At 37.8% G+C, this 24,233-nt stretch overlaps 1 protein-coding gene across 2 annotated transcripts in view; it reads right to left on the bottom strand.

Moving 5' to 3' along the window:
* Nucleotides 1-24,233, bottom strand: part of NEK7 (NIMA related kinase 7) — a 49,988-nt gene that overhangs the window by 22,943 nt on the left and 2,812 nt on the right. The window contains exons 2-4 of one of the 2 annotated variants that reach the window (XM_072420057.1): nt 11,554-11,639; nt 2,985-3,125; nt 983-1,045 (exon numbers count right to left, since the gene is read on the bottom strand). In XM_072420057.1, the coding sequence (XP_072276158.1) occupies nt 983-1,045; nt 2,985-3,125; nt 11,554-11,610 (261 nt within the window). In that variant the 5' untranslated portion in view covers nt 11,611-11,639. The remainder of the gene's footprint in view (nt 1-982; nt 1,046-2,984; nt 3,126-11,553; nt 11,640-24,233) is intronic. The other variant, XM_072420058.1, reaches the window with a different exon arrangement.

Raw genomic sequence — 24,233 nt, 5'->3', positions numbered from 1 at the left:
AATGTACGGAAAATCTCGGGCTTAACGAAAAGAGCAACTTTTTTTAGCCCGTACGAAGGTCGGGCTTAACGGCAAGGAGGTTAAGAGTTTTGTTTTGTTTAGTATGTATAGCATATACACACAGCAACATGCACATGAGATTTTCTATCTCCTGATCAGTAATTGTCATGTGGGTTTAAACATAGTCTTTCAAAGCAATCAATAACTTAAAAAATATAGGGTGGATGCAACTTGGGACACTTAGATCAGAAGTAGGTCTCCTATTCACATATCACATTCCAGGGTCAATATTTCTTTCTACCCTGGTGGAATTTATGTTTAAACTCAATATCCACCCAACTTTTACCAAAACTCAGTGAAGACATACAGTATTACTTGAAATACTGACAGTTCATATTTAAAACAGCTATGAAGAGGTATGTTGAGGATTACCTTTTTGCAACCTCCAATTTAAATAATTATGTGGGATCATCACCAGGGAAGATAAATTGAAATGTGTTTAACAATACTGATCACTTTTGCCTACATAAAAACAGATTAGGTTACTTCAGGAAGAAATGATTATACTTGAATCTATGGTATCAAGTTAAAATGATCAATTTACAGAATCTTAACACAAAAGCAAGTTTGTTTGATGCTCCTTAATTCTGGATTACGCTTTTAAAAGAAAACTTCTGCACAATCTTATCTGGGTAACAAAAAAGTTTAAGGGCAACATATAATCCCACTGCACATGTTATAAAGGAAGAGCAAAGTAAACTTTAATGCAGTTTTATCCTAAGATGTAAACATCTTTCCTCTCTTATTTAAAGATGCCAAGTTCATACGAGATGTGAAGAATAAGAGGTTCAAAGCCTTCATGTGGCACATTAGAAAACGGGCTCAGCTAGACGATGGAAAAAGCAAAATCATCAAAGCATCGGATTCCACACAAAAAGCACATTCTACAAACAATCTTAGGGGTGCTTCAAAAAGTGTTTACCTTAAGGAGGTCAATCTCTTTGATACAGTCAGCTCTTGCCTTGGCATCCATCAAATCAAAAATCTGCACAAGATTAAATAAAGATGAACATGATTTTATTTACAAAGACACTGTTAGTAAGGAAGCACATCTGCAGCACCTGGATTCACCTGTATGGACGATTATCATCAGGTATAATACCTTTCTCTAAAAGAAACGTGGTAAACTTCAGATTCTGGCTTTCTGCATTTTATATATTACAAATCTGAGTTGGCTACTTGAAAATGCCCACAGTAGGCATTTCAAGGAGATAAAACTTCTGAGCTGCCTTTAGGGAAAGTTACAAACACATCTTTTCTTTTCTGTGACAGCTCTCTTCCAGCAAGGTGCATTATAAAATAACAGGGCACACAGTCACTTGTCATTGTCCCTGCTGCTCACACTGTGATCTTACGGAAACATCTGCCACCAAATTAGTTTTGTTTAAATGTAATCATTTACTTTTTGTTTAAAGAAACCAGTGGTAAAAAAAAATAAATCATGTCTTAGAGAAAAGGTACCTACCATGGCAAATTCCTGTGAATCTGTACAATCTATCTCTTGGCACAGCAGTGAGCTTTTGGACACGTGGCAATGCCTAGGTACGGTAGTTTAAAGCCTCATAGTTACAAATCTGCAGTGTGACGGCAGCTAGGAAATATTCTACCTACTTCTGTCTCTGATTACTGGTATTCTTAGGGACTGAAGGAGAGCAAGCTGTACCTGAGAATCAACATTGTAGAGCATCTACAAAGCATTACAATACTTTACTTAAGCTACGTACACACTTCCAATTATTATCGTCGGAAAACGAACGACGAACGTCCCTGCACGATATACACGAACGATCGTATAGCACCGATCCTGCACATAGAGGTAACGACACGATCGTTCCTAGATATTGTACACACAATAGATACGATCGTTTAAGCGATAGAGGAACTATGTGCACGACAGGAAAGTGAACGGACGTTCGTTCATCACGCATGCTCTGAACATGGACGATCAACGAACGACCGTACACACGAACGATGTTCAACGATCGTCGTCCAATCCGATCCGCCGGTCCGGTCGTTCGTTTCCAGCGACTTTCCTCGTTCGTCGGCGTCGTTGGTTACTTTTTTACGAACGATTTTTTGCCCAATCGATCGTTCGTCGTTCGATTGGAACAATAAAAATTGGAAGTGTGTACGCACCTTTAGTCTTTTGATAAATAACCCACTAAACATCAGATTACAATCAATTATCATGAATACAGGTCTGACATCAGGAAGCAAAGCCATGCTTCTCTAGATTAGGATGCATGACTTGGCATTGGACAAAGCATATTAAATCCACAGCAAGGAACCTAAAAGTGCTGGTGGCTAGTCCTTTTTCCACAATACACATTCTCATGAAACACAGATAAGCTAGCCCAAGTCATACTACCTGCCATTCTAAATTTTACTTAACTTCTAACTTACACTGTAACCACAGCCACCATACAAGTAGAGGAGACTTAATCCAGGACAGGGAGCTTAACAAAAGAATAGACCATATGTTTGAAAGGGGCAAAGGGGGGGCTAGTATCATCATATCATCATTGCTAGAGCATGCAAGGCGGAACTGTACTTTGTCCAAAGCATAATCTTGAAGTTTTACTTCAATCACTTTTCACAAATGCTTTAAATGTTTAACCCCTATTGTAATTGGCTGAATAAGGTCATTGGGTGGGATCTGCTAAGCAAAAAATAGTAAAGACCGTAATGTTTTTACCTCTAAATGTATTGAAATAATTTTAACCCCTATTGTAATTGGCTGAATAAGGTCATTGGGTGGGATCTGCTAAGCAAAAAATAGTAAAGACCGTAATGTTTTTACCTCTAAATGTATTGAAATAATTTTAACTTCTAACACATAATTGTCTGCAAAAGGTCTTTCACTATAAGTAGAAACACAATAGGGCAACAGCAGAGTAACATTAAAACACTAAGCTTCCACTTACCTGAACTTTTTTTAAAGCAACAGGTACTCCATCCAAAAGGCACTTGGCTCTGTATACTTCACTAAACTGGCCCCTGCCAATTTTTTTCTCAATTTGGAAATTGGCCAGTGTATTATAGCCCATGTCTGGTCGTAGTGGCTTCTAAATATATGGGGGAAAAAAGTTGACATTTAGGCAAACATTTGTGCAAATAAATAGGAATAAGTAATGAGTAACATTTTTATATATAAAGAGATCTGAAGGCCAAGATCTGTAAGCTTATCTGGGCAGTCCTCTCCTCCTGTGTCACCCCTATTAAATGTACAACACTGTGTACTATGGTTTAAAATCCTCATTAGCAGGGCAATAAAGGGAAAGGAAATATGGGTAGTAGAACATGTATAGGAGGAAGCATGGTGATACTTCCTCAAGAACGAATGTCACATTTATGAAACACTCAATATTTCACCATTGCCAACTGAATCGGTGCTAACAAGAAATTTGTTTACCTCTCCCCAATCTAATATCTTTAGAGAACAACAAATTTCCATACCAAGCTGTAAGAAAGCTTTTATCCTTGAATTAAACAATGGTACTATCTGAAGTGGAGGACCAGTTTATTACGTTACAAGGAAAGACGAGACAAGTTTAACAGGAACTTGCTGTGTAATGATCAGAGGTTGAGTAGCCAGAAACAAGCTCATGAGAAAGGCATGGAGCACCTGATTGTGCTGATTCAATAGTAGTATTCAAAGGAAACAGGAGTAGAATCAGAGAAAAGAGATTTATAGTTTCAGTTAATTTAGTTAAATCTTGGCCTGGGGAATAAATAACACTCAGATCCTTAGTAGATAGACTCCAGGTCCAAATGTATATAGCCAAAGAGATATAAAGTTTGTCAATGTAGATACAAGGGTGAACAACTTTTCCATGACTTTTACTAACGATTTTTTTTTTTTTTAAAGAAAATACTACTGATAAAAATATATACCGGTATGTGTAATGCATGAATAATATTATAATAGGAAACAAAATTTTCTCCAATATGATGAATGACATACCATACAAATATAGAAGTTTTCAGAAGACTTATTGGGAATTCTATGTGTATCAGTTAATCTTGACATGGTATTGCCATGACCTCACCAGGAGGTCACTCTTTTCTACAGGAGCAAAACTAAGCAGTCACCCCTTTTTTGCTGCACATATTTTGCAGGGATTGGGTAGTATATGTGACATTCAGGAGTTTAAAAATCTATAACCTTTATGTTTGACTCAGAAAATCCCAAATGTATTTATCTCAAAGCATCATCTCTTATTTCCTTTTGATAAATGTTGCTTTTACGGAATGGAAACTAGATAAAAACTTTTTCCCCCCCCCCCCCCCCCCCAAAAAAAAACTGTATGCTATATAATAAGCATATACTTTTTAAATAAAAGTATGGCCTACTTGTGACAAAATACAAAGACCCACAATAAATCTGCCATGCAACTACAGACATATGCAGTAAGTTAATAAATATGTGATTAGACAATTCATAGCTCTTTCCCCCACTTTGAGAACGCATTTGAACTTGACAAAGATTAGCGTGAGTCTCTAAGACACAGTGACAGCCGCATGCTGAGTCCAAACTCTGGCTAATGTGTTTTGGCATGCGAGTTTGTAATCACACATTTACATATGCAATGACCTATATTTGCATGTCAGATCACACACTGTCTGGCTTGGTTAGGGCCAGGCGCCTCCCTGAGAGAGAGGACCAGAGTGGCTGTCCAAGGCCAGAGGGCCACGGGTTTGCTCTGTGAGATGGGGTAAATCTGCCTCTGTTGATTAGGCTGACGAGCCCTGAGCATTAGACACTTCATTAGAGGTAATCTGTTTAACAGTGGGCAGTGCATACAAACTTCACAGCCCAATTTTACTGAATGTTCCCATCCGCTACCTCCCCCACATTTCTTTCTTACAAAGGCCAGAAGGGTCACTGAATAACAGTCTTGTCACATCTGCAGGATCACAGGATTTTTGGAGTCGAATAGCTCTGTATGGATGAATGTTTCATCTTGGTGGATTGCAGCACTTTCCTCTGAATAATTTTTCTGTAATTAACTGTTGGAACTTAACATGATGACAAATACTTTGTTTTCTGGAAAACACAAGACAATGAGTCTCTGATGGTAAAAAAATATATATTCCACCTTCAGGGCCCATTCAAACCTAAGTGTTCTATTATGGTATCTGAATGAACACACATTAATGTTCATTATATCATGCCTTGATGTCCCTGGTGATAAGGTAGCCTTTTCAATATGAAAGGATATTAACCCAAACAATCACAAAAGATGAAAAAACCGGACCACCATTAATGTGTTGTGCTGAGGCAGTACACTGAGCTTTACTGTATAATGTGTTTAATGAATAGCAACCACAACACACTACACAATGGGCAGGGGTATTGTTGTTGCTTTGCAGTAATGTGCATATTCATTATATAGTGCAAATGGTTTCGTTTAAAAAAAAAAAAACACAACTCTTCTTGGTATTACTGTAAATATTCTGATGTAAACAAAAACATGTTATAAACATGAGAAAGATTTAGAAAAATCACGTGTTCATAACTCCTTTAGGCTCGTCCTGCTACAGTACTACAAAATGTTTATTTTTTTTTTTTTTTTTGGTCTGGATAGTTCAAGTCAAGAAGCCCACCAACATACCCCTGCAAATAACCAGTACCTTATCTCAAGTTTACGCTTCAGAGACTAATATAAAATGTACCAATCACACAAAACAAGCATTTCCTTAAGGAAACACACTATTGTGTGGTGTTGTACTCCATACAAGAATTGCATAGGTGGTGGTGTTACCTGGGACAGGTATGGCATACAGAACTTGTTTACCATCTGCTCAATATTGATAATATAATATGCTGCTAAGAGATGTCCAGATGTCATCTTTACTTTGACCAGTGTGTGTGAGAACATTGCAATATTAATATCCGAAGGAACCCCAACATCTTTGATCGTCAATAAATCATAATTATGCTAATACCTAAGCAGTCATGTAATTTTGCATTTAACTAATAAACTCTCTCAGAACACATTAATACCATATAACTGATGATTATTACCCTTAAATATGTAAATTGCTGTCAAGTATCAATGTAATATTTGCAACTTTGTGGTAATACACAGTGGGAGGCATATACAGGCTCTTGTTCTCAATGATATACATGCAACAGTCATGAATATAAAGGCTTGAACTGATGGTGAAAAAAGGAGAAGTTTACTGTTGAAAGCAAGTTCCTATTCTGAGCGATCCACTGGGCTTCCTCTTTCTACGGCCATCTTTTTAAAAAAAAAAAAAAACACTTGGTGGTTACAGGGAATAGTGTTGGTCGAATATCTCCCATGTTCGATTCGACGGCTATCCGGTCCCGATTGCTCTTGCGGCCCTAGCGTAACTGTAGTATGTGTTCTTGGATAGAGATTCTCTATCCAAGAACACAGGAGTCCCATGGCTGTGCTCATTAATGAATGCAGTCGTGGGAATGAACCTGTGACAGGACTTTCGTTTCCTCAGCCAATCACAGAGCACTAGAGGTGAATGAATGGGGAGACTTGTCCTGATTTACCCCTTTAGTGCCTGGGGATCCCACACTGACAGGAGGATTCCCACAGCTGTGCTCATGAATGAATGCAGCCGTGGGAATCATCCTGTCATTGTGGGATAACCTGTAAAAAAAAAATGAAAGTTAGTTACACAAATCACACACATTCAATAAATTACTTTACCATCCATTAAAGCCTCTTTTTTAATTTTTTTTTTTTTATTTTACACATGAATTAAAATCCAATCTAAATCTGTGGGGAGAGCCGTGCACAAAAGATGCCCTTGAAATCTGACAAGTTGTGCCATGCCCAAGGAAAATTAATGCTGTATTTAAATTAAAAGGTGCTTCAACAAAGTATCAGTTTAGAAGTGTGCAAACGTATGCAACCAGCATAATGTAAACCGTTTATGTTTTTCCCCTAACAGATTTGTTTTAAATTTATTTGTACGGGTTATATATTAACCACCTGGGCGTTACACTGAGGTCTAGATTTCTGTACCAAAAGTGATCCACTGTTTTTCATGAAAAATTTTTTTTTAAATTGTAGACCTGTAACTTACAGAAATATGTCCGAACAAGGGTTCTAGTAGATATTATGAATATAAAAAATGTTTGAAACACACAATCATGTAAAGAAAAAAATACTTTTAATAAAATTAAAGGAAATTAGGCGAAGATCAGCAAAGGTAAGATAAGACACAGTGTTACACACTAGCCATCCAGGGAATAAGTGGCAATTTTTAAAACTTTGATTCTGTATTTATTGGGGTTTGTTTTGAATTATTTTGTATTTGATTGGATACGGGAGTTTGTATCCAATCCAATACAAAATAAGAATTTGAATTTGCAATTTATTTACTTATTTTATTTTTTTTTTTATTATTTTGTATTGGATTGAATACAGGAGTTTGTATTGAATCCAAAACAAAATGAATGAATGAGTTTCTATTTGAATTTCCCGCACACGCGCCGACGTCATCATGCACGCAGAAGCCTTCTGGTTTTTTTTTCTCTGCCGGACGGCTTCTCGTTTCACAGATCATCCGGCGCGGGACGAAGAAGGACGTGGACAATCAGCGGGACCAGGTAAGATGCCGGCCGGTATCTTGTGTTCACAAGATGCCGGGCGGCGGAACACAAGATACCGGCCGGCAACTTACCGGTCTCGCTGGCACTCGACTCTGGAGAGGGAGATGGACGGACGACGATGGACGGAGGACGACGCTGGAATAGGAAAACGACGCTGGATGTGCACAGCGGGACCATGGAGGTAAGGATGTGACAAAAATACGGGCTTAACCATCCTAGCCATTTTTTTTTGCCCGTACGAAGGTCGGGCTTAACGGCTAGGTGGTTAAAAAAAACCGGGGTGTGTACACTTTTTATATCCACTATACATCTTTTTTTTCTATTCTTATTTCTTGTACTTTATTAACAGGTACTCAATATTTTGGTGGATTGTAATGACCAGTAAAGCATATAACTGATTTTAAATAGTTTGCTTGATATTTAGAAATGCAAAAAACTGATTAGTGACATAATAAGTAGAAAAAAGATTTCTATATGTGATGACTGAATAAGCCTTTTGTGCAATGTTTTCACATTTTCACTTTTATATTTTAACCTTTCTGTGCTCTATTCATACCTAAGATTTGTAGGCTAGAGATAGGCTTTTTGTTTTAATTCAACTGGTACGTATATGGTTGACTTCGCCACTTTTCATACAATTGTGTACTCGCCCCTACCTAACACAGTTTAACCCTTGTGACTGAACAACATGGAGAAGAAATGTCTTATTATGATATAGTACAAAAGGATTAAAACATGAACTAAATAAATGTGCTCAGTAAGTTAAAGTGCCTCCAATTTTCCAAGAGACCAACTGCAGAAAAAAATTATTGAGTGTCAATGATGTTATTTTGTAAATCGTGCCCAGTTCAGATGCATATCCAATACTTAAGGCTGAACAACAAACATCTCCGGAGTAAGGCAGAATGTCTTTAATACTGCTGAGTACTTAAAGGAGATTGGTGGAATATTATGTACAATGTTCACTTAAGTTACATAGGTCAACATGTCATTTTAATCAGATATAATTTTATGTGGGCTTTGTAGTATTTTTGATGTGGATTTCAAATCTGTGTTCAGTTTTTCTTAGTACGTCTAGTTTTTGTAATTCAGCTAATTATATATTGTTTGAAATTCATTATAAATAGCCTTAACAAATTACAACATTTACAGACAGTTTACTTTTTTTAAGGTTAGAGACCACACTAACTGCGATTGATTTCGTTTGTCATCATGCCTATAAATTGTCCTAATGTTCCAGGCAGTTTCTGTTACATGTGTGGTTCATTCACGATGAAAGTACAATGTCGCCAAATTACCACAGAACTTAAAAAGATATACAAATTATACTTCGGCTATCCACTTGGTGACCAGGATAATTCTTGGGCTCCACAAGTCATCTGCACCAGCTGTACCAACGGACTGCGTGACTGACTAAATCGGCGTAAAGCAGCAATGCCATTTGCAATCCTGATGTGTGGAGAGAACCGCAAGACCATCTAATCAATTTCTATTTTTGCCATGTTAAGAAAAGTGGATTCCCAGGTAAAACTAAGCACAAAATTGTATATCCCAGCCTCTATTCTGCAATTAGGCCTGTTTCCCCATGATGATTCGTTGCCACTTCTGGTACCACCACATGATGGACTTGTTTCTGTAGAAGGTGATGAGGAATGCGCTGGAGTTGCAGCCAGTTACAACCCCGAATCATCTGATCCTGACTACTTGGCCGATGAAGATTCAGAACCTCAGAACCAGAGACCTTTACACAAGCAGAGCTGAATGATCTCGTTTGTGATCTAAATCTCTCCAAAGACAAAGCAGAACTTCTTGCTTCAAGGCTTAAACAGAAGCACTTGCTTGCTAAGGGTGTAACTGTAACTCACTACAGAAAACTAAATCATAACTTGACAACGTTCTTCACTAGTGATGGCTCACTGTACTACTCTCATGATATAAATGCACTCTTTTAACAGTTTGTTCCATCTGAATGGCATATCTTCATTGATTCCTCTAAAAGAAGCATGAAAGCAGTCTTACTGCATAATGGCAATTCCAAACCAAGTTTACGGATTGCCCATTCCATTAACCTAAAGGAGTCCTATGACAACATGAAGTTACCACTTGAAGAAATCCAATATAAAACACACCAGTGGAACATCTGTGGGGATCTAAAGGTCATTGGCTTGCCGATGGGAATGCAAGGAGGATTCACAAAATATTGCTGTTTCCTATGCCTGTGGGAAAGCTGATCTACTGGAGACCATTATGTCAAGTGTGATTGGCTACCAAGAGATACCTTTAAGCCCGGAACAAGCAGTGTCAAGTTTCTGCCTCTGGTTGATCCACATAAAATATTTCTGCTACCTCTCCAGATCCATTTAGGCTTTATGAAGAACCTTGTAAAGGCCATGGGTAAATCAAACTCCATGGGTTTTCAGTACCTTGTTTCAGTACCTAGTTTCCAAACATAAGCATTGCAAAAATGAAGGAAGGGATATTTAAAGGGCCACAGATCAAGTCTGTTTTGCAGGATGATGTTTTCAAACAATCTCTCTCAGCAGCTAAGCTAGAAGCTTGGGATGCATTCAAGTGGCTGTGTGAAAATTTCCTGGGCAACAATAAGTCTCCTGCATACAAGGAAGGAGTTCAGAATCTGCTTGATTCACACCAGAAACTTGGTTGTCGCATGTCATTAATAATACATTTCTTGCCCTCACATCTAGAATTCTTCACGGAAAATCTTGGTATGGTTAGTGACAAACAAGGAGAATGTTTTCACCAGGACATTCAGTTAATGGAGCACCGCTACCAAGGTTTCTGGAATGAAAGTATGATGGCTGACTACTGCTGGATGTTGTACCGGGACAATCCAGACAAAGAGTACCGTATTTTTTGCCATATAAGACGCACTTTTTCTTCCCCAAAACTGGGGGGGAAAAGTTAGTGCGTCCTATACAATAAATGTGTTAAAAAAAATAATTAAAATATTATACTCACCCGATACTGCGTGTGTCTCTGGCTGCAGCAGCGTCTGTCTCCTCTTCTCTCCTCTGCCAGCATCGTGTTTTCTCCTGTCTGTAAAGCAAAGCGAAAGAAGCTGGCACAGCGCCACCTGCTGTTCCCTGTCCTAACTGCCGTACAATAGAAAAAAAGCACAGAGTGATCAGAAAGGGAATTTGAAAGGTACAGAGTGATCAGAAAGGGAATTTGAATGGCACATGAGTGATCAGAAAGGGAATACCGGTATGAATGGCACGAGTGATCAGAAAGGGAATAATCTTTCAGAATCTTTTTTTCTAGATTTTCCTCCTTTAAAATTGGGTGCGTCTTATATTCCGGAGCGTCTTATACGGCGAAAAATATGGTACACAGGAAAATCATACTCCAAGCATTTCTAAAGAAACAATGGAACCTGACTGACACTGTTCAGTAGATCTATAGCACAGTGTGCCTTATTTTACTTCACAATGAAGATGTATTAACATTCACTTCAATGGTGCTCACATGCGTGTACACGCATGTACAATGTTAACTATAATAGTACTCATAACTCAAACTGTACGTGTTGGGGGAAAAATTGAAAACAGATCTGAAATCTGCTTTAAAAAACTGATTGAGAAAGTTTGCTGTGGTTTCTGATGATGATCAAAACTAATTTTTTGTTGACCTTTGTTTTTTTTACCCCCCTCTTGAAAGTGGCCCTGTCACCACATTGTCAATTTTACCCCAGGAGGGAAGCAGAGGCTTTTCAATACAATGGTGCTCAAAAAGGTAAGCATTTGAACTTTGTGGCAACACAGTCACTTTACCATCCATGAGAATAATATTCAGTTAAATATGCAAACACATTGGCATAAATATGAATCATTCAATGACAGCACAGTCATGGAACAAAATAGCATGTTTCATACCTGTGGCTGGAACTGGGGTACTGGTGGTCCTTGCATGGCCTGACACTGATCTTCCATTATTTTAGATGCACAAGCACCACGCAGTTCTGAAATACAATGTGATAAAAAAATGGAGATGTATCACAGAGAAAAAAAATGTGACAACTAAAATAACCCTTGCAAATCCTAAAATGCATATAGATGCTGCATAACTATGTGAACATATAAAATGTTAGCATTTGCATTGGTATGTGCTTACATTACCACTGTCACCCCTTAGAGGCAATCCTAAGACCTACTAAAAGCCACTCATGGACAGGGAAATTTACTGTACAAAATCAGTGCAGTAAACTGGTATCCCCAAACTAAGAATTCACAATTTAAGCGTTTTTATCCATAACCACATTTTACAGCATTACAATTGGAAAATAAATTTGATCATACATTCCAAATCGTACAGAATCAAAATAGGAAGAAAAAACATTTTAGGCTTTATATCAGGGCTGTGGGGACGGAGTTGAAGACAATTTGGGGTACCTGGAGTCGGAGTTGATAAAAATGTGCCAACTCCCGACTCCTGATAAATTTAAATTATAATAAAGGAATACAGCAAGTTCAAATGTCCTATTTCACAAACAATAGTAATATAAAGTACTTCTCTGATGTAAGAATAAAGCCCAGTGCATAGTTGTATTTCTACTAGTGTGAAGTTCAGCTGAGCTATTATACAACCTGACATTCACATTATTGTAATCTGGATTATGTACATTACAAAAAGTGTTTTCATTTTATTTCAGATATAATGTGTTTAACAAGTTTGAGCGTAAACAAGTGTAATGATTTAGGTGAAGTTGAGTGCTATGGCCTGATGTGTGTTCCGCTGTCCTGTCTGCACTCTCCATATATGCTCCGATCCAGGGCTGAACTTTAAATCATTTTGCACACCACCTAATACTAGGAAGTTAGTTAAGTGGCCCCGCCTGGCCCTGGAGCCTCCCACTGCCCTGTCTTCAGCAGAAGATCAGCAAACAAAGATAAAGGCAGCAGCGTCTGCTCAACTCCCTCTGTCTGCTAAAAGAGCTTAGAAGAAGTTGGAGGAACAGCTTTTTGGATTCAACTGTAGGTGTTCATTTGTTCATGTTTATTTTAAAACTGCATGGCTGCTTGTGTGTACTATGATGGAAGGCTGTGTGCATGTTTCTGGATAAAACTGCAGGGCTATGTGTATGTTTGTGTGTATGGTGCAGGAATGTATGAATGGTTGTGTATAGTGCATATTGTGTGTTTCCTTCTGAGTAAAATGTAGGGCTCTGTGTTGTGTGTATAGTATATATGTTTGTGCATGTTTTTCTGTAACGGACAAATTATGTCTAAGTTTAGTGCAGGGCTTTAGCTTATTTGTGTGTATAGTGCCGTGTTGTATGTATGTTTGCAATAGTGCAAGACTATGTGTATGTTTGTATTTAAATCAAAGAATATACTAGTTATAAATATAAAATATGTTATACTATTTTGGTGCAAGTGGCACCCCATTCACAATGGCAAAAAGTCTGTCAATAAACATGATAAAGTCTGCTGTTTATGAGCACTTTACAATATCAAATGATAGGAAACAGTACATGTGCCAATGTATTCTTTAAGATGATAGTGAAAAACAATGTGATGCAAAAATTAGTGGGTCTAAAAATGCACCTACAAGAGCATCAAATTTGAAAAGACACTTGCAGCATTTTCATCCTAAAGTTTTAGAAGTTGTAAATGAGAAAGTTATCAATGAAAATATTCCATCTACTTCTGGGATGAAAAATGTTCAGAAATCTACTGGAGACCAAACACAACTAAGAAGATTCTTTATATCTGACAAAGTTACCATAACAATGACAGCAGAAAAATTCAAAAACCACATTATTGAAATGGTAGTAAAGAATAGTGTACCACTATCCTTCCTTTCACAGCCAGCCTTTTTAGGCCTAAGTTGAGAAATCGCTAAAAAAAACTTTCTCTGGGTTTCTCTGGAAAGAGAAAGTATAAGGAAACTTATAATTGAAGAGGCCAAATGTAAAAATGAATAACTACGAAAAGAGGCCAAATGTAAAAATGAATAACTACGAAAAGGTCTGAAGGGACATTTTGTCTTCATAAAAATGGATGCATGCACACGTCACAAAGTCATTTTATTATTTTCATCAACAAATTTTTAGATTTGTTGATGGAAATATTAAAACAATATCGCAAACCTTGGGAGTAAAGGAGACCCAGGCACATCATACCAGTGACAATCTTCAAAAGTTAGTGGAGGATGTTCTAGAAGATTTTGAAATTAAAAAAGTAACAGATTTTATGTATTGTGACAGATAATGCTTCTAATATGTTTAGCACAATTGGGAAAATAAAGAAAGTAGAAGAAAGTGACAGACAGATATTAAAGGAAGACAGTTCTGCAAGTATTGGAGAAAGTGAAAGCAAAGAGAATAGTGACATTTTGGATAACATTGTTGAAGAAGCATCTAAGCGTACTGCTATTCAACATATGCGTTTTAAACGCAGAGATGAATTGAAAGATCGTCATGCAGCTACTCTAATTGGCAAATTGAGGCAAGTAACTGTTGCAGCCAGGGCCCCTAAAACAGATGCCATTTTGAAAAGCCGTGCAGGAAAAGGAGCCATTTTGGATCAAACAAAACGCCGGGGAAGCACTTTTTTGATGGTAAAGCATATGCTTGAAGTAAAAGACTTTCTTGAAGAACTGGAAAATGAAAATGTTTTATTAACTGAAAGCCAGTGGACACAAGTAAAAGCAATGGAAAACCATTCTAACCCCTTTACTGTCACCAAGAATTTGCAATGTGAAGATTTAATACCTGGTAAATTCTTCTCGAAATGGAGAAACTTGATATATAGCCTGAACAAAAGTGGAGGGTTAATAGCTGATGGCATTGTATCTTCAAATGAAGAAAAGAGACAATCTCTTACTGGATAATCAAATCTTGTTACCGGCTATTTATGGTGAATCAATGAGCGGAATTTTGTTAACCAGACTGATATTGCAAAAAAGGCCCTCTATGTTGTAGCAGTTTGCATGAAGGGATTACTACCTGAAACTACACCACTGGATGAAGCTATAAGCACTGGTAACTCAGGATCATCCTCTACAAATGAAGAATTCTCAGACTACTGGCAGCATGCAGCCCAGGGAGCCTGAAGGTTTTGATGGCCTGGGCTACCGGGGATCCCCCTAGGAACGGGCAGATGAAGGGCCGCCAGCCACCTACCAGCACGGCTTACCGGCAAAGCCATTCAGCTCTTCTGGAGATCTGTCACAGCACTGACTGGAGTATAAGCCGAGGGTGACTTTTTCAGCCCATTTTGGGTGCTGAAAATGTCCGCTTATACTCAGGTATATACAGTTAATAAAACCTTATTGTTTTCTCTTTTTTTTGTCTTTTGTTTAAACTAATACAGTAGAGCTTCAGCTTCCTAGCCAGTAGTTCTGTGGTTAAATGATGTGTGTGTTGCCTTCCTTCAATGTAGAAAATACATTAGCATATTACAGGGTTTCTCATTTTATCTTCACACTTGTCAAAAAATTCTTTTGCATTCAAACTTCACAATAAAACGTAGACCCCCCCCTAATTATTCATAAATCAATACAATTTTTAAAAAATTAAATTTAACAATATTTTTAATTCAATGATTTATTAATCAATAAGGCTTTCTCCTCTTAGGTATTGAGGCAAAAAGCTAAACATTTTTGTATAATAATTTGATCAATTGTGCTCACTTATTGTTAAAAATACGCTATTGATGCTTTCTAAGAACATGTTCTCAACAGGATTAAGAAATGGAGAGTATGGTGGTAAAAATACGTTGTTGTTTCTTACTTTCAAGCAAGATTTTTACCTGGCTAGTTTTATGAAAGGGGACATTATCCATAATTAGGATGGCATGCTAAACACTGTTCACTAAAACAATCAAAACCTCATCAATAAAAAAGAGGAATGCATCTTGAATAAATGCTCGTGCTTGTATCTTGATTAAATGCTCGTAACTTAAAGTGGAGGGTCACATTTCTATTCCTCACACAACAAACTGAATAATTTTTGGAATGCACTCCAGCCACAACATGCACCGCCCTTTGCCCAATAGGAGATCTTCCTCTTTTGGTTCTCACCGAGATGTTAAAACCTACTTCCATCAAGAAAGTAGATGTTTTTTCCATCTTCCTTAGCAATGAGATCAAGGATTTTGTTAGCATAGCTAAACCTTTCTTGGAGAGTGGGAATCATTGCGGCTTGCAGGAATGAAAGAAGTTCTCTTTAATGACCATTGGAATTTATCAGTGCAACTATTTATTGTTGAAATAGATTAATTCCAAATTTGGCAAAAAATTGATCCTTCATTTCCCTGAGGCTTATTCCGCAGTCTTCCGACATTAACTTTCGTAATTCCTCTCATTCAGCTTTGAATTTCTCAGACCTCCTCTTGGTAGTTTTTCAACTCTACTGGAAGATTCATAGGTCTTATAATTTTGGTTATGGTTGTACGATTACAACCCAAAACCATTGCTATCTGGGAGGCATCACTTCCATTAAGATACCTGTCTATCACTCTTTGATGTTCTGCATTACTTAATTATCTGGCCATAAGGGTAAGTGCAATACTAAATACAAAGCTAATATATTTGAAGATAAAAATATGAATAATATTGTTATCTTGAAACTTACAATAAATCCCTGAAATAAAGCGAATTAATTTTAAAATTATATAAAGAAAAAAACATTTGACAAATCATCAGTTTTTTTCATGTATTTTTAATAATGTTTCTTGTGAAAAACGTATGTGGTAAAAATATAGTGTTATATTTTTTTTTAATAAATGTATTGATTTAGGAATAATTAGGGGGTCTAAAACTTGTGAAGTTTGAATGCAAAAGTGCGAAGATAAAATAAGAAACCCTGTAAATACAGAAGAGTCGGGGGTACCAGAAACTGAGGAGTCAGAGTCGAAGGACCTATCTACCAACTTCACAGCCCTGCTTTATATACACACAACATTTCTGAACATCCTAAATATTATCTGGTATAACCAACTTTCATAGCAAGTCATAATTTTTATTGAATGTGCTCAATCTTTGGCTATTTCTCACGCCAAGATGAACAGGGCAGTAAGCAGTACTGGGGTACCAGCAGTACTGCTGCCACCTGTCAAATGTGGAGATGCTGGTTCAGGTTAACAAGCAGCCGGCAATGTGCCAACCATGGGAAGCTGCACAAAATCAACCAATCAGGCGGCAATTGTGAACCTGCCCTTAGTCAAATATAAAAGGGTCTGTGAAATTAAAATAAAATTCAAATACTATTTGAAAATTACTATTTGAAATTTCTAAAGTTTTATCAAAATACAAAATAATTGCTTGAGTGGTTTTTCCATGTTAAAAAATATCCTTTACAAAGTAAAAGCTTTACATTGTAGAGTTTGTAAGGGAAACCAGACTCTACTAAATTCAACTCTGGAAACAATGTGAGTGTGACATCATACACCTAAAGTCATGGTTACATTCATTTGATACCTGCTATTTAAATTATTAGTTGTATGTTTAGACTTCCTTGTATAGTTCAGCTGCAGGTATGTAAAATAAACCTGTAAAATCCCCATGAATTAGTAATGATGAATGCCAACACACAGCCAAATGTTAAGTTGTATAAAGGTTTATATGCATTACTGACAATTTTCATAGTTTTCAGGTTCAAACATATTGGCCTTTTTAACCAAATCAGGACCAGACATTATTTTGTGAAGACATACATCTAATTTTAAAATTTTCTTTAAATAAAAAAAAAAAATAGGGCTAATATTTAAAAGTATATAAACTAAACTAACAATTATTATATATTTTGTTAACTCCCTTCTAAAATTATTGTTAACTGAAAGAAATAAAGGAAATGATCGCAGGAAATGAATTCCTGTTATCCTATTATTATCTCTGCCTTAAGTAAAAGCTGAGGTATTGAACAGTTTGTGTCAAATGTGAGCAGGCTGAAGACAAAGCATGTTGGGTAACAAAATATCTTTTGCACATCTGCATTTCATGCATATTTCCCAAAGTCTTTGCCTCCTTAAAAGTAGAATTGGGGGGACCTGCTTTTGACCGTGGCAAACCTCCGATTGGTTCATGTAAGTTGGGAAAAGCAGATTTCTAAGCACTGTGATATGCAAGGAAGTTGTACTGACCTGGAAAGGTACCCCCTGAATCCCCACCTAATCAGAATTCCTTAATCAGAATGTATAAAAAAAGAACTGCTGATGTTCCAGAAACACAGCGAGCTAACTTCTGCTTTGACATGAAACACATATTTTGAACTTATCCAACTGATAAACAAGAAACTCACATCATATTGTAACACGCGGGCAGCATGGTGGCTCAGAGGTTCTGGCCTTTGCAGCATTGGGTCCTAGGTTTGAATCCCAGCCAAGGCACTATCTGCATGGCGTTTGCAGGTTCTCCCTGTGTTTGCTCCAGGTACTCCGGTTTCCCACATTACAAAAACATGCAGTTAGGTTTATAGGCTTCTCCATAAAAAATGACCTTAGGCTGTATTAATGACATATGACTTTGGTAGACAATAGATTGTAAGCTCTTTTGAGGGACAGCTAATTACATGACTATGGACTTTGTACAACCTAGAGTAATACTGCGACAATCCAGATCTAGATACCAAATAAAGAATGTATGGGAAAATCTTTCCATCCCTCATCCAGCCTGGAAATTGAAGGTAGATAGGAAGCACCAGGCTTACAGAGATTAAAGGCAGTGTATCTTTGGGGCTGGAACTTGGTGGTTTAGGCAGACAGGTTTTAAGAAGCCTGCAAGTTCAAATGCTACAGAAAGCCTGTGGTTTTGTAAACCCGAGAAGGTCTCAAAGTTTGGATGCGCTGGACCAATACTTCTATAGAGTGTATCCGGCCAAGAGACTAGAATTTATGTTTTCTGATGACCCGTGAAGACAGATGCCATTAGTAAAAATACTCTAGATGCTTATTTTCTGTGTATGTTTTGGAGTCAAGAAAAGGTGGGCAGAGCCCCCCGAAATTAACATTTGGAGCCAATTCCTCCCAACATTAAGCAGCATTCAGAAGAGACAAAGCATGTCCCATTTACGATAAAGGGCTGCCTAATTATTATTATTTTTTTTTTTTAGGTTTAGTTGTGCTTTAAGTAAAGTCTTTACCCATGTCTGGAAAGAGTTCCAAACCATGAAGACAACTATCTGATCTGTTTAAAATGTATTGCCACATATTACCCAAATCCTCCCATCCCACAAAATTTCCTCTATTCCTATAGATCATGGTCCGTGGCTCTGGATGGTGCCCCCAGCGGTGCCAGGAGAGAACCCCGCTGGGGAGGGGGCACTGTTCAGAGCCGCAGACCACGTCTCCCGTACAAAACCGAGGCTCAGATCTGCAATGGGGGGAGGGGGTGACATGATGACATCACTAGGGGGGAGGTTTCTACCCCTTTGATTGACAGATATTAGGAGGAAGGTCTGCCCAGTGACTAGTTGGGAGCCATATGTGATCACTGTAGGTATGTCTATGCATAGGATTGTACCAACAACGGGTAGGTATTACCAATGACAGGCAGTAATTAAAACAGGAGTAAATCAATAGCACGCAGACAATACCAGCATCCGATAGATATTATCAACAACAAATAAATATCAATGGTTTGCAGATATCAACAACTAGATGTAACAAATACCTGTCAAATACCAGTGACATGCACATAATGCCAACAACAGGCAGATTTTACTAATGACAGGCAGAAACTAATGATATACAAGTATAACCAGCAACAGATATTAACAATAAATTTTATTAACGTCAGACAGATATCAATGACATGCGAATATTACCATGGATGTTAACAAGAGACAGAATCCACTAATAGATGCTCCACTGACAGGCAGATAAGTGACAAGCAGTAAGTGGTATTTAGATAAGTAACAGGCAGACAAATATTAGGGTGATATTGGTGAGTATGCACTCTTGCCGGGCATGCGCAGACAGGAGCCGGTAATTTTAGTGGTCTGTGGGACTGGAAAGGTTGGCGACCACTGCTCTAGATGCCCCAACATTTTTTTACTTTGTTTTTTTAGCAAGAAACCACTTCAATTGATTCCTGTGACCAAGCATGCAAAATTCTTGCATGGTCAGCTGCTTGGGGTTATGTTGCTAATGAGGTAGGCGACATCCCCAGAACTACATCTCCCAAGTGTCACTTTACAGCCCAAGACTTGGAAAGAAGTGTTTTGGTGTGAACATAAACGTATGAAAAGTTATTAGGACAGGACAGTTTTTTGGAGGAAAATATCTAACATATAAGCAACACCACAAAATGCATTTATATTAGGGTCAATTGCTCTAGAGCATGGGTCGCCAACCTTTTTTGGTCCCACAGAGCACTAAAATTACTGTCTCCGTCCACGCATGCACGGGATGCCAGGTGTCACTCAAAGGGGGAGAAACTTCCCTCATAGTGACGTCATGATGGCATAACCCTGCCCACTTCCCATCGCAGATCTGAGAGTGGGCCAGTTGTGTCCAGGGACACATCCTGCCCACACCCGAGCCTGGGATTTGTACGGGGGCCGTGCTTCTGGCCGGTGCACCCCTCCAGCAGGGTCCTTTTACTGCGGACCACCGGTTGGCGACAGCTTCTCTAGAGTAATACCTAGCATCAACACATCTCTTCAGGACAAATGTAAAAAAAAAAAAAAAAAATTATTTATACTATATTATTTTTACTAATTTTGCATTACTATTAATCCGTGCTAACTGAATTATCAAATACAAAACAAATGAACATTTAATGTTCCTAGAATTATTATCTAATTATCAGTACTGGCAGCACAGTGGCCCAGGAGTTAGCACTCCAGCCTTTGCAGCGCTAGGTCCCAGGTTCGAATCTCGGCCAGGACACTATCTGCATGGAGTTTGCAGGTTCTCCTCGTGTCTGGGTTTCCTCCGGGTACTCCGGTTTCTTCCCACATCCCTCATGCAGTGAGGGTATTGGCTTTCCCCCGAAAATTGACATTTGACTTCATTGATGACATATGACTATGGTACGGACATTAGATTGTGATCTCCTTTGAGGGACAGTTAGTGACACAACTATGGTCTTTGTACAGTGCTGCGTAATATGATGGCGCTATATAAATACTATATAATAATAATATTACTGTGTGTACTTTGAACAATAATTTTTTTAAATTAAGGGTGTTTTCAAAATATTCTTTCATTCAAAATGAAAGCATGGATCACACACATGAATCCAAAACCTAAAACATGTTCTGTTTAGTGAAAGTTTTTGACAATTGCAGAAAAACGTTTTCACATTGTACTGAACCCAAATCCTCTAAAAGACTCAGACACTAACTTATGTAAAGACCAACAATAAAACATAGGTCACTATATGTGCAGCAACCTCAATTCATCTCAAGGAGCTTAACTCTGTCATTTCTTAATAGACGCTACCTGCTCCCTCACATATATTTCTACTGATATTATATATATATCTATATATATATATATATATATATATGTATGTATATGTGTGTATATCTGTGTGTGTGTGTGTGTAATAAAAGGGACAGACCCACTTTAAAAACCTAACCGCTTCCAACATTTCCTACATTTTAGACAAACAGGGGGAGAAGACATTCTTTTCCTTCAATTTATGCGACCTATACTGGGTCATTTTGAAAGGGGCAGCACCTGGACAGGAAACTACAGTCAGTTACAACAAAAAAGAGTTTCTAACTTTTCACCCTCCTCCACCCTAGCTAAATCTGTGTTTTTCTTTGGTCTATACAATTCTAGTTGCACAGCATACAGAATACAGACTTTATTGGATGAAGTTGTATTGATAAGGCAGATGGCACAAAATACACTATGCAGTTAGAAGCTGTCACCAGCACATCATCTATCTTTTTGTTCAGAAAGAACCTTATTAAAATGAGTGAGCATATCAAATTATGATTTGTCCAATAACCAGGACCCAAACTCAAATACAAATGACAAAAACTAGACAACAGGTTTAACCCTTCCCACGTTATCCCAAATGAAATAAACTAATCTTTACATCTTCAACATTTTTTCCATGGACACATACAAACAAGTATATATAAAATGTGTGATGAAATGGCAAGAATATACAGTTGTATAAGAAAACACACCCTGCAATTACAAAGCATACAGAGTTGTACAGGTAAACATACATGGCAATAACAAAGAGCCATAGAGGAAATAGGACATACTTAGCTAGTCAGCGGATAAAGTTATGATACTGCTGAGGATGGGAGCCATACCTCTGGACATGGTGAAGTGCTAGAAATTATTCCAGGCTTGGTCTACTTTTCATCGTAGCAAAACATGACAATAGGCTTGTTAAATCTTTCTTGACTAATAACGCTACCTATCATTCCTCGGTCATCTCCTAATAACTCCATTTAGATCTTTGCCATAATACTTTAAATATATCTTACATGACCTTATAAGCGGGCTGGTTTGTACTAAGTATTTATAGTTCTAAGTAATGTGCTTATGAAATCTTATATGTTCTTAAAAAAGCATCAGGAAATATTACTAAAAGGAAGAAGTAGATGAAACATTCATTTGCTGTTGATAACTGCCATTGAGTAACAGTTTGGTAAACACAATTTTGCACATTTACATTTTTCATTTATCCAAAGCAATAATTCTGGAAACATAATAAAAGCAAAGACAGTAGATAAAGAGCCATAGTTTCAGCGCCATGTTAGGATATATGAACCAAGCTTTGAAGGATAGCCAAATGTTGAGGTAGATCACTAAATGGTATGAACTATGTAGCATAAACAATGATCTGTGGAGCACAAGAGATAGTTTGGGCAAACCAGCTTTACACGCGGAGGAAATTAGTCAAGCTGGAAATGGAGTAAGATGTTGATTGTCCCATGGTTGCTGTGAAGAGATATGTTGACAACAGGCATTACTCTAGAGCAGGGGTGTCAAACTCAAATACACAAAGGGACGAAATTAAAGCTTAGACCAAGTCGTGGCCAAACTTGAAATTTATTGATAAAATTGGAGGACATTTACTACTTAATCCACAATTAACAAAAACGAACCCCTCTACACACACTTTAGGGTTGAAAAGACTAATTTCTATCTATCAAGCAGCCCGTGTGGTGTTCATCCTCTCACATCACAAGTTTGTCTGACACTAAATATTACACTATGCAGACTCTAATGGATTGAAAAACACAATGCCCCTGGTAGTCAGGCACCATGTGATCATTGCCTAGGCTTTGAGTTACATGATGGGTGTACAGGAATAATATCTATGTATTACATGTATTGAAAATGATGATGTGAGTTGGTAACAGAGATTCATGTGGATCCTGCCATGTGTAAGGAAATGAATGGAGATTCTCTGTGCATGTTCCAGCACACTATAATAGATCCTCAGCCTAATACTGTCTGTAAGTCCTCCCAGCTCTGTACTACAATCATAGAAATACAGTTAGGAGGATTTAACCCATTATTTTCCTGCTGCTGGTACTGCCTGATATAGAAAATTCATATAACCGCTTTTATCATTTGCATGCAGAACTAAAGTTACAATGTATTACTGTAGGCGCCTGTGATGTGTAAGAGGGGCAGAGATATCTCACCTTCTGTTCCATTGACGCAAGTGATGCCGAGACTACAATTCCCGGTATTACTTGCGTCTATAGAACAGAACAACAATGCGGGGCCACGCATGACGTGAGTAATGCCGGGAATTGTAGTAGCGGCATCACTCGCTGCAATACGTAGAAGCCGGCGGGCCAGATGTAATTTATTTTCAGAATTCTTTTGGGGGCCAGATTTGGCATGCGGGCCAGAGTTTGACACCCCTGCTCTAGGGACATCTCAAGTGCTTTGCCTTTTTCAGCTTTAGAAAAAGCAAAAAAAAAAAAAAAAAAAAAAATTAAAATCCCTGTCACAGCAAATAGGTTACTAAATGTTGACTGCATGTGAATGTACGTGTTCACTTTTTACCCTATTTAACCCTCAGAACAACTTTTTAGGGCTCTAATTCAGTGAAGTTTATCCATCTTACAATTAGGGTAAAAGCCTAAACACACGCACTAATGGGACACATTTAGCAATCCAAACCTAAATCTCAGACTCCACAGGCTTCAATTTGCATTTTAAAGATTGTGACAGTACAATTAGTAAAAGGCTAAACAAGTATGGCTTGTTTGGAAGGGTTGCCAGGAGAAAGTTTCTTCTATTTAAAAAGTACATGCATGGAGTTGCATCTGAACAAACCACAAGACTTCCGGAACAATGCCCTTTAGACATACAGCGAGCAAAGTGGAGATGCTTGGCGAAAACCAAACATAGCATATCAGCATAAACACCTCATACCAATTGTCAAGAATGGTGCTGGGGAGGTGATGGCGTGGGCTTGTTTTGCAATCCTTATGTTGACAATGAACACCTGTGTATACCAAGTCACAAATGAGACCATCTGTGTGACAGCTACAACTTGACAGAAAGTGGACCATGCAACATGACAGGGATCCCAAGAACACCAACATAATATTATCTATAAATAAATCCTTGTGGACTTCAAAAAACTGAAACAAAGTACAATAGGCCAGAATTCCTCC

This window comes from Pyxicephalus adspersus, chromosome 8 (assembly GCF_032062135.1).
Source record: "Pyxicephalus adspersus chromosome 8, UCB_Pads_2.0, whole genome shotgun sequence".
In the NCBI taxonomy this organism is placed as follows: Eukaryota; Metazoa; Chordata; class Amphibia; order Anura; family Pyxicephalidae; genus Pyxicephalus; species Pyxicephalus adspersus.
Note: the sequence above shows the minus strand (reverse complement) of the source record. Positions and strands in the feature narration are given on the sequence as shown.